Here is a 13,996-nt window from a genome sequence, read left to right as displayed (position 1 = left end):
TACTATATTGCACACCTGTAATTTATATAATACTGTATATCAACCATACATCAATAAAAAAGGATGCCTAATTGGGAGCTAACAAAAAATATATTAACACAAGAGGAAAATTCAGTGGAAATTAAAATAGGTTTTTTGGCCCAGTGTTTGAAGGTTCAGCCATCCACTCAGAGCTGGATGTGGTCTAGATCGGTGGGATCTAGAGACCCAACTCCTAACTGCTGGCTTCCAGAAGGCTTCTGCTATGGTCTTCCTGTTTTCCCAGGCCTGGAGGGAGGTGCCCCTCCGGAGCACACCCTCTGCACCCCACTTTGCTGTACCACAGCTTGCACGTCACACTCCATGGAATGGTCTGGGATCCGTCATGAACTTGGAGCACAGGACTCTACTGTTCATCTCTGTCCATCTCCAGTACCATGTGTGACTGAGAGGAGATATTCAAAGTGTTTGCTAACTTGACCAGCTCCCCAAAGCGCTGGACCGTCCCCTTCTGTTGCAGTTTACCTACAGGCACCACGCGGTCGGCCTGCAGGGGACTGGCCCTACCTGCTGGTAGTCGCTTGCCACATGCAGAAACAGCAGCCCTTTCTTCCAGGTCCACCACCAAACCAAACCCCTTTGGAAGCAGAGCCCTGGACAGACCAAACTAAATATGCTAAGTGAGACAAGTGAGACAGGCAAGCCACAGGGGAAAGCTGCTCTGAGACTGAGAGCAGAAAACACTGACTAAAATTCCTCATTTTCCTTCCTCTGCCTCAAAGATCTGATTCCAAGTCCCGCCAAGGTCTATAATCATAGTTCACTTCCTTTTTTAACCTAAAAGCAAATTACTCTTCCTTCCAGACCTGAAAGAGCTATGATGTCACTTACACATTCTGTGGGAATAGCAAACTCAGACGATGCTCCGGGAAATTATTTTCTAGGGGTGACTTTCAGCCAGCCTGGGCGATCTGCACAGATAAAATAACCCAGTGCAGGCAACGTGGTTGACTGAAAAAACCCCAGGGCGGGTGTAGCATGCTGGCGTGCCCAATGGCCTCCCATTCACTCAAACCCCTCCCTGCCTGCACGTGTGGCTGCCCTGCCCCTTGGGTCACTGCACCTGCCCTGAGAACACCAGAGACCAAGGGGGAGGAGGGACAAGCTAACGTGTACTGAGTAGCTGCTGGGCATTGCACTTGGGGCTGGGAACAGGATACAAGCAGTTTCAGGAAGCTCTGAGCTCATCTTACAGACACCTCTTGTGACTTGTACTCTTTTTTTCTTTTAATTGAGATATAATTGACATACAGCATTATATTTGTTTCAGGTGTGCAGCAATGATTCAATGCATGTAGTTTAAACTGTGAATGTTCATCACAATACTGTGACTTGTACTCTTGACATTCTGTCCTGAGCCTGCTACTAAGTACGGTTATAATACTTTTTAAAAAGGGAATGTGCCCCAGGCAGTGCTTATCAAACATGAAGTGACAACAGGGTAGTCCTGCTTAGAATATCCTGAGCCCGGTGCACATGTAGAGAGGATGTTACAGACGTCAGCACCTGGGAGCTGGTTAGAAATGCAGGATCTCGGGCCCCACCCTGGACCTCCTAGATCCGAGTTTCTGGAGGCGGAGCCCAGGGATCTGTGATTTTCAGGTCTGCTGAAGCTTGAGAGGTGCCGGCAGAGGGAACACCCAGGTCCCGGCTGTGTTCCTCGGAAAAGAATAGGGAAGAGCACGTGCGACTTCCCTGGTGGCACAGTGATTAGGAATCCACCTGCCAATGCAGGGGACACAGGTTTGAGCCCTGGTCCAGGACGATCCCACATGCCGCGGAGCAACTAAACCTGTGCGCCACAACTACTGAGCCCGCGTGTCACAACTACTGAAGCTGGCTCGCCTAGAGCCCGTGCTCCGCAACAAGAGAAGCCACCACAATGAGAAGCCCTCACACTGCAACAAAGAGTAGCCCCCGCTCGCCGCAACTAGAGAAAGCCCGCGTGCAGCAACGAAGACCCAACGCAGCCAATAAATAAATAAATTTATTTATTTTTTTAAAAAAAGGAAAAGAATAGGGAACAGCACAGCCAGCATGGGTTCCTGAGTCAAATGTCCCCAAGTTTGCTCCCAGTCTCACCATTTGCCGTTGGTAATTCTGGGCATGGCAGTTACTGACCTACATCTCCGGGTGTGCGTCTGCAGGATGGGGGTACGGGTGGTCCCTGGCTGGTAGACGCGCTGAGAGGGTTAAGTAAGGAAGGTACTTAGCCTCCAGTGTGGCAGCTCCTCAGCAAGCAATTAATATTCACTATCACACCATTATTATTTCTCCGGTAAACTCTTCCCTGTATAAGCTCCTCCCCGGACAAGAAGCTGACCGACTGGAGACGGTCTGTGTCCGTTTCTGGCAGCTAGAAGCAGAGGTGCCCAGCCTGCAGTGGGGACAGTGTTACATTGTCGCGTGTGTCGTTTGGCCCTCCCAGAGATGCTGGCTGACCCACCCCTTACTCTCCCACCTCTCCTGGGAGAAGAGGGGCTCAGCAGGAGAAGGGCTCCTGTCAGCATGGCCACTGTTCTCTCTGGGGCCCCCAGCCTGACGTGAGGGGTGGGGGGAGGCCACCCACTCATCCTCTTTGCCCCCTGCCCTGCATTTAGCACTGGAGTCCCCCTTGCCATCAGCCAGCAGGCACTGTGGCCCAAGGAGTCCTCCCACGGGCGCCTCCTGTCACGGTCCCCTCCTCTGGGCCCTGGTCACTCTTCCTCTGCTTCTAACCACCAGCCAGGGCTCTCCCCCTGCTCAACCCGCCTTCGTGGGCCTGCCCAGAACAGCCCCACGTCCCCACCTCTCTCCCCTTCTGTCTCCTTTTTTTAACAAATTCGTTCAACACTGAGTGTCTAATGTGTGCCAGACACCATTAGAGGCACTAGGGACTCAACGGTGGGGAAAACAGGGCAAGTCCCTGCCCTCCAGGAGCTCAGGTTCTGGTGGGAGGGATGGACAAGCCTCTATTCGGTCAACATGCAGTCAGTTAAAGGGAATGGCGCCATGGGGAGAAGGCAAGCGGGGCAGGAGTACGGCTGCCGGCATGTCCGTGTGTGCAGGAACAGGAGAGGGAGGTGCTCTTCATGCTGCGGCCGGGGAAGGCCTTGCTAGGGAGGGGACACAGAGCACAGACCTGACGAGGTGGGGGAGAAGGAACAGCCAGGTGGCCAGCTGGATGGTGGGCAGAGGGACAGAGCAGACACAGGATGTTCTGAAGGGTCAAGAGTGAGGCCAGGGTGGTCGGGGCAGAGTGATGGGAGAAGAGCAGAGCAGGGAGGCAACCTACCACTGCGAGGAAACTGGTTTATACTGCACGGGAGATGGGACAGGTAGCCCTTGGGGGTTCTGAGCACAGGAGTCACATGATCTGGCTTACATTCTAAAAGGACCTTCTAGCTGTCCAGTGGAGAAGTAAGGTAACTGGTCAGGAGGCTATCTGGGAGCTACTTGAGGTGGGGTGGGCAGGGAAGACATCTCTGAAACCTGAATGATGAGAAGATCCTGGAGGAGATCATTCCAGGCAGTAGGTGCAAAGGTCCTGAGGCAGGAATGAGTTTGCTGCATCTGAGGAAGAGAAAGCGGGCCAACGTGGAAGGCACAGAGCGAGCAGAAGGGAGAGAAGTGCGAGATAAAGCCAGAGAGGTGAGCCGCTGATGGAAAGCCTTGGGCCTTGGTGAACATCTAGAAGGGCTGCCAGAGAATGGGAACCCTTTGGAGAGTTAATTTTGAGAGACATGATATGATGTACCTTTTATGACGATGCACATAACCACATGCATACAAGTTGTGCTTGGGATCCAAGGACAGCACATTAAGAATTTCTGCTATAGAGTCTAGATCTGGAGTGTGTCGGGTGAAGCGTCAACGCCTCACTTCAGTATTTGCTCAATTCTTTCCAACCATCACCCTCTTTATCGCCTAGTGCAGAATACGGTGTACTGTACCCCGCAAACAAAGAGCAGGCCTCTCTCTGCTTTCTTAAAAAACACGTCCCATCCTCATACGTTGCTGGTGGAAACGTAAAATGCCACAGTCACTACAGAAAACAGTGTGGCAGCTCCTCTCCTCAAAAAAGTCAGCATACACTTACCATGTGACCCAGCAATTGCACCTCTGGGTACAAACCCAAAAGAAGTAAAAGCAGGGACCCAAAGACGTATTTGCACACCCATGTTCACAGCAGCATTATTCACAATAGCCCAAAGATGGAAGCGCCTCACCTGTCCATCAACGGGTGAATGGCTAAACAAAATGTGGCACGTTCATTAACAGAATATTATTCAGATTTAAAAAGGAAGGAAATCTGACACGTGCTACAACTTGGATGAACCTTGAGGACATTATGCTAAGTGAAATAAGCCAGTTACACGAAAGACAAATACTGTGTGGTCACACTTACATGAGATTCCTAGAGCAGTCAAGCTCATAGAGACAGAAGGTAGGATGGTGGTTGCCAGGGGCCGGAGGGAGGGGGTATGAGCCGTTACCGTTTAATGGGGACAGAGTTTCAGTTCTGCAAGATGAAAAGAGTTCTGGAGGTGGACGGTGGTGACGGTTGCACTATGATGTGAGTGTAGTTAACACTCCTGAACGATACATTTTTAAATGGTTAAGACAGTAAATTTTATCGTTATGTGTATTGTTATGTGTATTTTACCGCAATTAAAAATATTTTAAAAGTCTGTGAAGCCCACTTAGTCCCTCAATTGCATCCTCATTAGCACCCATCTCCCTGTCCTCACAGCGCTGATGGCCCCAGTATTCCGGGACTGACTGTCTAGACAATCTCCTCGCTGGGTGAAGAAGACAAGTAAATGAGCTGGTGTGAATGAAATCTTAAAAGCTCTCCAGTGAAGACAGTCCTCGAGACTGAACCTGGCAGCCCTTTCAACTGGTAACAATTTTGCGTGTCAGGATTTCTTGTCTTTTAAATGCTACTTAAAACCTTTGGTTTAAGCCAGTTCCCTGTTCTGCCTTATGAGGATGCAAAGGACAGCTGGCGACCATCCTCTATGGAAGAAGTCTTCCAAAGGCTTAGACGCCTTTGTTAAATTACCTTACCTCTTCAAAGACATGGAGTGACCTGCTTTCCACATTTTTCCAGCCTAAAATTGCAGCTGCATTCTCTTTGTGAAACTGACCTTTGGGTCCTCAACTGTGCTTCTCTGTGTTTGGATGGACCCCAAATCACTTCTTAAGGAGTTTGGCCTTGCCCCGGCACTCCCGTGGAAGACCTCCAAGGGAGGCGGTGGCCTACAGTTGAGGCCTGTGTCCTTGTCAGGCTCCTTCTCCCTAAGAAGACATCAACAGGGCTTCCCTGGTGGCGCCGTGGTTGAGGATCCGCCTGCCAGTGCAGGGGACATGGGTTCGAGCCCTGGTCCGGGAAGATCCCACATGCCATGAAGCAACTAAGCCCGTGCACCACAGCTACTGAACCTGTGCTCTAGAGCCCGCGAGCCACAACTACTGAAGCCTGAGCGCCTAGAGCCCATGCTCCGCAACAAGAGAAACCACCGCAATGAGAAGCCTGCGCACCACAATGAAGAGTAGCCCCCACTCGCCACAACTAGAGAAAGCCAGCACACAGCAACGAAGACCCAATGCAGCCAAAAATAAATAAATAAATAAAATAAAGTTATTAAAAAAAAAAAGAAGACATCAACATACAACCCAGCTTGGCTGAGCCGCAAGACATATGACTCCGTCCTTTACCAGCTGTATGGAACAGGTGTACTCCAGGGACTCGGCTGGAAAGAAACAAGCCAAGCTCACTGTCCCTCGCGATCTACCAAAAGCTTAGCTGAGAGAAACAAATGTGGGGAGATTCTCTGGAGGTGTATCCCTCCCTCTGGGATTCAGCCAAGGCCCCAGGAGCTGCAGGCAGGGACCACCTTGTTTTGCCCAGCCTCCCTTTGTGCAGTGGCTTTGCTGCACGACGCTTGGCTGGGCCCCCTGCCCACCCTGCAGGCTCCGTGTAAGAAAGCCTTGCAGGGCCTCGATGTAGCTGTTTAGAGCACAGTTGAGGGCAGGCTGCCGACACCTCACTGGACATGAGAAGGTGGGAGCAACGCTGCTTCCAGGATGCAGAACCTGGAATAGTTGTGCATCTGGAGCATAGTTTATTTTTGCCTCATGGATTCTAAATTGTATCACTGCTGATTTTCCATTCTGTTTTTGCTGCTGGAGAACTCAAAATCAAAATTGGGGCCTATTTCTGGAAGAACGCTATCCACAGAACTTTCTGCAATGATGGAAATGTTCTGTATGTGTGCTAACCAATATGGCAGCCACCAGCCACATGGAGCTGCTGAGGACTTGAAATGTTCTAGTGAGACTGAGGAACTGAATTTTTTATTTTAATTCACATAAATGTTAAATTTAAATGGCCACATGTGGCTAGTGGCTACCAGTTAAACAGCACAGCTCTCAGATAGGAAATGACATGCACTTTGGATGTCATACTTGGTTTACCTTACTTTCCTATCATTATTTTCCCTCTACTTCAAGTCCCTTTGGTATCTAATTATTTTTATTAATCTTTCTTGTATGATCTATATCTTTGTCAGCCAACGTAAGTCTTTTTATAAAAATAAATGTGGGAGCTACCTATAAATACAAAAACACCCCCAGGTAACACAGCCATGTTCCCAACTTTTCTGACCAGATGCTCCTTCCCCCCACTTTTGTGAAATACAGAGTAATTAATACGTTCATTTAAGGGAAGGGAGTCCCAGGAATGGGGGAAGAGAAGACTCCTCTTCTGTTTCTATGTTCTGTTTCTTCATCTGGGTGTTGCTTATTCAAATGTTCAATTTGTGAAAATTCACTGAGCATATATTTGTGATGTGCACTTTTCCTTGTATATATCATTTATATTATTCTTCAATAAAAAGTAAAGAGAAATGTATAAAGAGAACTTATTATGTTCAAAGTACAGTGTCGGTTTACTTCTAGTCCGTGTAACACAGATCTTGGCTATAGAAAGCTGTAGTTTCGATCATCAAGCATTAATGCAAATTTCTAAGATGCGTTTTCTAGAGGGACCTTGGGCAACATCTGATGCTGGCAACTCCCCACCCACCTCCTCTCCGCCTTTTCCCCCCTGAATCAGGCAATGCCAAGAAAGGAGAGGTGAGTTTCAGGAGGTAGAAGGCTTTCTTTCCATCTAATCAGATCTTAGTTAAAAACATTTCCGAATTCTTATAAGAGGCTGAGTAGCTCGCAGAAACAAACCTCTCAGCTTTTCTCCTCCAGAGGAATGAAATGGCTGGAGGAGGTCTCTGAAATACGGAATGTTAACTCAACGGGGCAGGATGAGGAACTGAAATGCAATCTATATTTTAAGAAAGCAACTAGAAACTACCCAACCAAGATTGCCTTCAACGTATAACTGCACCCAATGGAACAAAAGCATGTATGTTGAAAATGAAACTTGGGAAACACACTGCTAAGGAGAATGTAAAAAAAAAAAAAAGAGGCGTTCTCTCAACTGTGTCCCTCCCTCCACGACCAAAATATCTTAATTTTGCTAAAGAACGAAGTATAAATTTTTACTTTTAAAAGTAATTTGAAGAGGTGGGCAGGCATATGTCTCATGCTAGAGCAGAGGACGGCTTTCTGCAGTGATGCAGTAAATAGTAACCTGTTCAAACGGCCATAGTCAAGAACTGTGAGATGGACTATTAGTCATTTCTGCCCACATTAATTTAACTCTCTGGAATATTACTATTTTGAACAAAGGCCCAAACTCCTGAGACTGCATGATACAAATCTTTTTTTCTTACTCTTTTCACTCTTGGATGCTCTAAATTCAAAAGCCTGCACCCATACAGATTGTATAGCCATTTAAATCTGTGGCTTTTCTTTGAAATATTCTTTCAATGATTCCTTTGAGTGGAGTTCAGGCCAAGCTTTCCTAATTTATTCTTTCATTTACGTTATTACAGGGATTGAGAGCAAAAAATATTCTAAATACTGCAAAAAGGAAAAAGTCCCTCAGAAACAATCACATTCATTTTGATCTTTTAGTATAAACAAAATCCTTTCATTAATTTTTACTTACACAACTGCATTGTTTTGCATAAAAAATTGGCAGTCTTCAAACACAGAAGAAAACTTTTCTCACATTTCAAAAGGGATTATAAAACTGACACCACAGAAGTACAAAAGATCATAAGAGATAACCACAAGCAACTATATGCCAATGAAATGAACAACCTACAAAAATGGACAAATTCTTAGAAAGGTACCATCTCCCAAGACTGAACCAGGAAGAAATAGAAAATATGAACAGACCAATCACAAGCACTGAAATTGAAACTGTGATTAAAGAACTCTCAACAGCATAAACTAACACACCATTGTAAAGCAATTATACTCCAATAAAGATGTTAAAAAAAAAAAAAACTCAACAAACAAAAGTCCAGGACCAGATGGCTTCACAGGTGAATTCTATCAAACATTTAGAGAAGAGTTAGCACCTATCCTCCTGAAACTCTTCCAAAAAGCTGCAGAGGAAGGAACACTTCCAAACTCATTCTATGAGGCCACCATCACCCTGATAGCAAAACCAGACAAAGATACCACACAAAAAAAGAAAATTATAGGCCAATATTACTGATAAACATAGACGCAAAAATCCTCAACAAAATACTAGCAAACCGAATCCAACAATAAAATAAAAGGATCATACACCATGATCAAGTGGGATTTATCCCAGGGATGCAAGGATTCTTCAATATATGCAAATCAATCAATGTGATACACCATATTAACAAATTGAAGAATAAAAACCATATGATCATCTCAATAGATGCAGAAAAACCTTTTGACAAAATTCAACACCCATTTATGGTAAAAACTTTATAGAAAGTGGACACAGAGGGAACCTACCTCAACAAAATAAAGGCCATATATGACAAACCCATGGCAAACATCATTCTCAATGGTGAAAAGCTGAAAACATTTCCTCTAAGATCAGGAACAAGACAAGGATGTCCACTCTTGCCACTTTTATTCAACATAGTTTTGGAAGTCCTAGCCATGGCCATCAGAGAAGAAATAAAAGGAACCCAAATTGGAAAAAAGAAGTAAAACTGTCACTGTTTGCAGATGACATGATACTATACATAGAAAAGATGCTACCAGAAAACTACTAGTGCTCATCAATGAATCTGGTAAAGTTACAGGATACAAAATTAATACACAGAAATCTGTTGCATTTCTGTACACTAACAGCAAAATATCAGAAAGAGAAATTAAGGAAACAATCCCATTTACCATGGCATCAAAAAGATGGCATAAAATACCTAGGAATAAACCTATCTAAGGATGCAAAAGATCTGTACTCCAAAAACTATAAGATGCTGATGAAAGAAATCGAGGATGACACAAACAGATGGAAAGATATACCATGTTCTTGGATTGGAAGAATCAATATTGTCAAAATGGCTATTCTACCCAAGGTAATTTACAGATTCAACACAATCCCTATCAAATTACCAATGGAATTTTTTTTTTTGCAGATCTCTAACAACAAAATCTTAAAATTTGTATGGAAACACAAAAGACCCTGAATAGCCAAAGCAATCTTAAGAAAGAAAAACGGAGCTGGAGGAATCAGGCTCCCTGACTTCAGACTATACTATGAAGCTACAGTAATCAAAACAGTATGGTACTGGCACAAAGACAGATTTATAGATCAATGGAAGAGGATAGAAAGCCCAGAAATAAACACATGCACCTATGGTCAATTAATCTATGACAAAGGACTCAAGAATATACAATGGAGAAAAGACAGTCTCTTCAATAAGTGGTGCTGGGAAAACTGGACAGCCACATGTAAAAGAATGAAATCAGAACACTCTCTAACACCATACACAAAAATAACCCTCAAAATAGATTAAAGACCTAAATGTAAGACCGGATACTATAAAACCCTTCGAGGAAAACACAGGCAGAACACTCTTTGACATTAATCGTAGAAGTATCTTTTTGGATCCACCTCCTAGAGTAATGAAAATAAAAACAAAAATAAACAAATGGGACCTAATAAAAACTTAAAAGCTTCTGCACAAAAAAAAACTACCATAAACAAAATGAAAAGACAACCCACAGAACGGGAGAAAATATTTGCAAATTGTGTGACCAACAGGGGATTAATCTCCAAAATATACAAACAGCTCATGTAGCTCAATATCAAAAAAACAAACAACCCAATCAAAAAATGAGAAGATTTAAATAAACATTTCTCCAAAGAAGACATACAGATGGCCTAAAAGCACATGAAAAGATGCTCAGCATCGCTAATTATTAGAGAAATGCAAATCAAAACTACAAGGAGGTATCACCTCACACTGGACAGAATGGCCATCATCAAAAAGTCTAACATACAATAAATGCTGGAGAAGGTGTGGAGAAAAGGGAACCCTCCTACACTGTTGGTGGGAATATAAATTGGTACAACCACTATGGAGAACAGTATGGAAGTTCTTTAAAAAACTAAAAACAGAGCTACTATATGATCTAGCAATCCCACTCTGGGCTATATACCCAGAGAAAACCACAATTTGAAAAGATACTTGCACCCCAATGTTCACTGCAGCACTATTTACAATAGCCAAGACATGGAAGCAACCTAAGTGTCCACTGACAGAGGAATGGATAAAGAAGATGTGGTACATATATACAATGGAATATTACTCAGCCACAAAAAAGAATGAGATAATGCCCTTTGCAGCAACATGGATGGATCTAGAGATTATCATACTAAGTGAAGTAAGTCAGAGAAAGACAAATATCATATGATATCACTTATATGTGGAATCTAAAAAAAATGACACAAATGAACTTATTTACAAAGTAGACACAGACTCACAGACTTTGAAAACAAACTTACGGTTACCAAAGGGGAAAGGTGCGTGGGTGGGAGGGATAAATTAGGAGGTTGGGATTAACATGTATGCACTGCTATACATAAAATAGATAATCAACAAGAACCTATTGTATAGCACAGGGAACTCTACTCAATACTCTGTAATAACCTATATGGGAAAATAATCTGAAAAAGAATACATATATGTATAACTGAATCACTTTGCTGTACACCTGAAACTAACACAACACTGTAAATCAACTATACTCCAATATAAAATAAAAATTAAAAAATAAATGCTAGCTAGCATTTAGTTCAGTGAATAATAAAGCAATATTATTTCTTATTTGCATAGTTCAAAGGGAAATCTGAAAATTATCTAGTTCCTCTAAATCGTAAATATCTCAAGGTGACCTTTTTGACTTGAGCCATGTGGCCTGGCTGTAGTTTGAGCCAGGTATCTGTCATGTGCCAAATTCTCACTTCATTTTGCGATATGTGGATTATAGTTCTGATGTTTAATGCCCAAACCGACAAAAACTATGAAACTTTACCTGTGATTCAAGTAAATACAATCAGCACCTTTCAAGACAGTGTCCCCGAACTTGCTATCAACTTTCTCCTCTCAGGTAGCCGTATGTGAAAACTGAGATGCCAGAGGCAGAGGTGTTTCAGAAAGACAAAATCCTATATGCCTGGACGGATTTACCTGTTAATTCTAGAAAGCCTGGGTCTTGAAAGCATTTATCAGGTAGGGTAGGTATAGGACCTTCTTAAATCTGTATGCTGAACTTTGAATTCTAGAGTATAACTAATAACGTCTAAAGAGTTTGGGACGATCGCTGCAAGGATGGGAGGAGAAATGGGTCCAGGAATTGAGCCAAGACATTAACCACAGAACAGTCTACTGCATCCATTTCCTTCCATGTATTCACTCCCCCTTCCTAAGCTGAATGAAAGAAGCTCCAGAGGCATCACGTACTGCTTAAAAGACCAAGAAAGTCATTTCCAATGATCACTGAATTTGAACCACCTATTGCCCAGTAGCAGAAGGGTGGAAGGGTAGAAGGGGGGGGAGGCACCAGAGCGATAAAGAAAACAGGTATCTTCTCTACTGAACGTCAACATATTTTACAATTGTCATAGACGGGTTTTCCTGAAGTTCCTTTGTGGAAGTGAAGAATTCATTGGTAAAAACTCCCTACTTGTGAGGGAGTAGATTAAGGAATCTTTAATACCAAATCCCCTGGGATATCAGTTCATTCTAAATCCCCGGGAGCCACAGCATTTCGTGGATGCTCCAACAGGTGGGTGAAGACGCGCTAGAGGAATCGGCCGTTGCTTGCCTGGGGCACATGGCCACGCAGCTAAGTGAAAACTGTTTAATTAGCGTATGGACACCTTGACTTGATCTACGAGCCAGACAGAGGGTCACTGACCTCTCTTTTTTCTTAACTCATTGTTCTGTAACAGGTACTAACCAGGGTTTCTGGCAGAACCAATTCACTTGTTTCTCTGTTCTCCCCAAGTGGAGATAGACACAGACAGACAGACTTCCCCCAAGGTACCTGCAGAAGGATCTTGTTCCCATCGTGGTCCTCCGTCTGCCAGCGTCCCTCGCTGATGGGCCTGCAGGGGTTGGGCAAGAGAGGCACCAGCTCGCCAATGTCCTTGACTCGGAACTCCAGCACGGAGGAATCAGTGGGGACCGGGGTCTGGTCACAGGGCAGTCTCTTCAGGGAGAACTGGATGTCCACATCCAGACTGGAGAAAATGGGGAAGATGCAGAAGTCCGTTTTCCTCTGGCTGGGGCTCCGCCTGAGTATCAGCTCGTAGAACTTGAGGATGTCGGCGTAGTTGTCATGGCGACAGTAGATGGTGAAGCGCACGATTTCCTTGCCGTAGTGCACAGGCCGGATGGCCCACAGCGGTGTCCCCGGGGCCAGAGTGAAGAACTCCTGGCTGCAGGGCAGGTAGGGCAGAAACCTGCTAGGCACGCGCTCCGTGTGGTGATGGCGCCAGGGCGGCCGCTGCAGCGTGCGGTGCAGCTGCAGGATCTGCTCCTCGCCGTACTCCTCCTGCAGGAAGAGGACCACCGCCAGGGCTGGCTGCGCCACCTTGGGGGCCTTCCTCCGCCGCCGGGACGCCCTCCTCTCAGAGACCCTGAACAGCTGGAGGTCTGGGTGGATCCAAGCCAAGACCTTGTCGATGGCCTCCTGCAGGGGTCGGGATTCCCCTGGGTCTGCGATTATGTGGACGCTGACCAAGAAAGGGTCCTGCGCTTCCTCCACGGAGAGCTCACCTAGCAGCACAAAACAAAACCCAAGAAACAAATGGTGACTATTTCATTGAGGTGTCCCGTGATAACATGCAAGGCCTCGGGCAGGAAGAGAAGTTAATTTTAACTCAACGGACTCCTTGATTGTTTTGAAATTCTGATCCCAAGCTCCCGTGCAAATACTCCTGTTGCAGCACCCTGGCAGCCCCAAACTCAAGAACTATTACTCACACCGGTTCCCAAGCTGGTTGCTGTCAGGACAACCTTGGTGTGGTGCTTCCTCAGGTTGAGCGTATTTTCTATTGAACAGCACAGAGTCAAGTCTCCATGGGTTTGGAAAGGATAACAGGGCCATTAGGGAAGATGCTGTAGCCCTAAGTGCACACCATGTAGAATTTCCCTAGGTAACTGCAGTGCCTTCCCCCACAAATGGCCCCTATATCATTGCACTCCTTTGGTTTGCTTATTTCACTGGTTTGTTCATCGGTTTGTTCATTCATTTAACATTTATGGAATCCTTTCTTCACCAGGCACTTACTCTAATTGACACATCAAGCCCTGGCTGGTGAGGCATCCTGCCAACTGTGTCCTGATGGTAGGGTGGCCGGGTGGTGACCATCTTGCTGCTCGAGACACAGGGAAGAACGACCCAGCGGGGAGGGGGGCGAGCACCGTGTTCTTGCTGTCAGAGCTGCCAGGGGCCGTGGTTAGGGGTGGGGTGACGCGTGGTCGGACCATCATTGCCTGTGTCCTGCTGCCTTTTGGGCCCCTCCTCAGGCCATGTCCACCCAGAAGCCCACACGTCCTGATTGGGTCAG

General features: G+C 45.4%; 1 protein-coding gene across 4 annotated transcripts in view; it reads right to left on the bottom strand.

Annotated features, from left to right (window-relative positions):
* Positions 1 to 13,996, bottom strand: part of FAM124A (family with sequence similarity 124 member A) — a 114,516-nt gene that overhangs the window by 72,968 nt on the left and 27,552 nt on the right. For all 4 annotated transcript variants that reach the window (XR_007473038.1, XM_033436901.2, XM_004274636.3 and 1 more), the window contains one exon: positions 12,469 to 13,202. Coding sequence is in view for 3 of the 4 variants with exons in the window: in XM_033436901.2 (XP_033292792.1) it covers positions 12,469 to 13,202 (734 nt within the window). In the remaining variant the exon portion in view is untranslated. The remainder of the gene's footprint in view (positions 1 to 12,468; positions 13,203 to 13,996) is intronic.

The sequence above is a fragment of the Orcinus orca genome, chromosome 18, assembly GCF_937001465.1.
Source record: "Orcinus orca chromosome 18, mOrcOrc1.1, whole genome shotgun sequence".
NCBI lineage: Eukaryota > Metazoa > Chordata > Mammalia > Artiodactyla > Delphinidae > Orcinus > Orcinus orca.
Note: the sequence above shows the minus strand (reverse complement) of the source record. Positions and strands in the feature narration are given on the sequence as shown.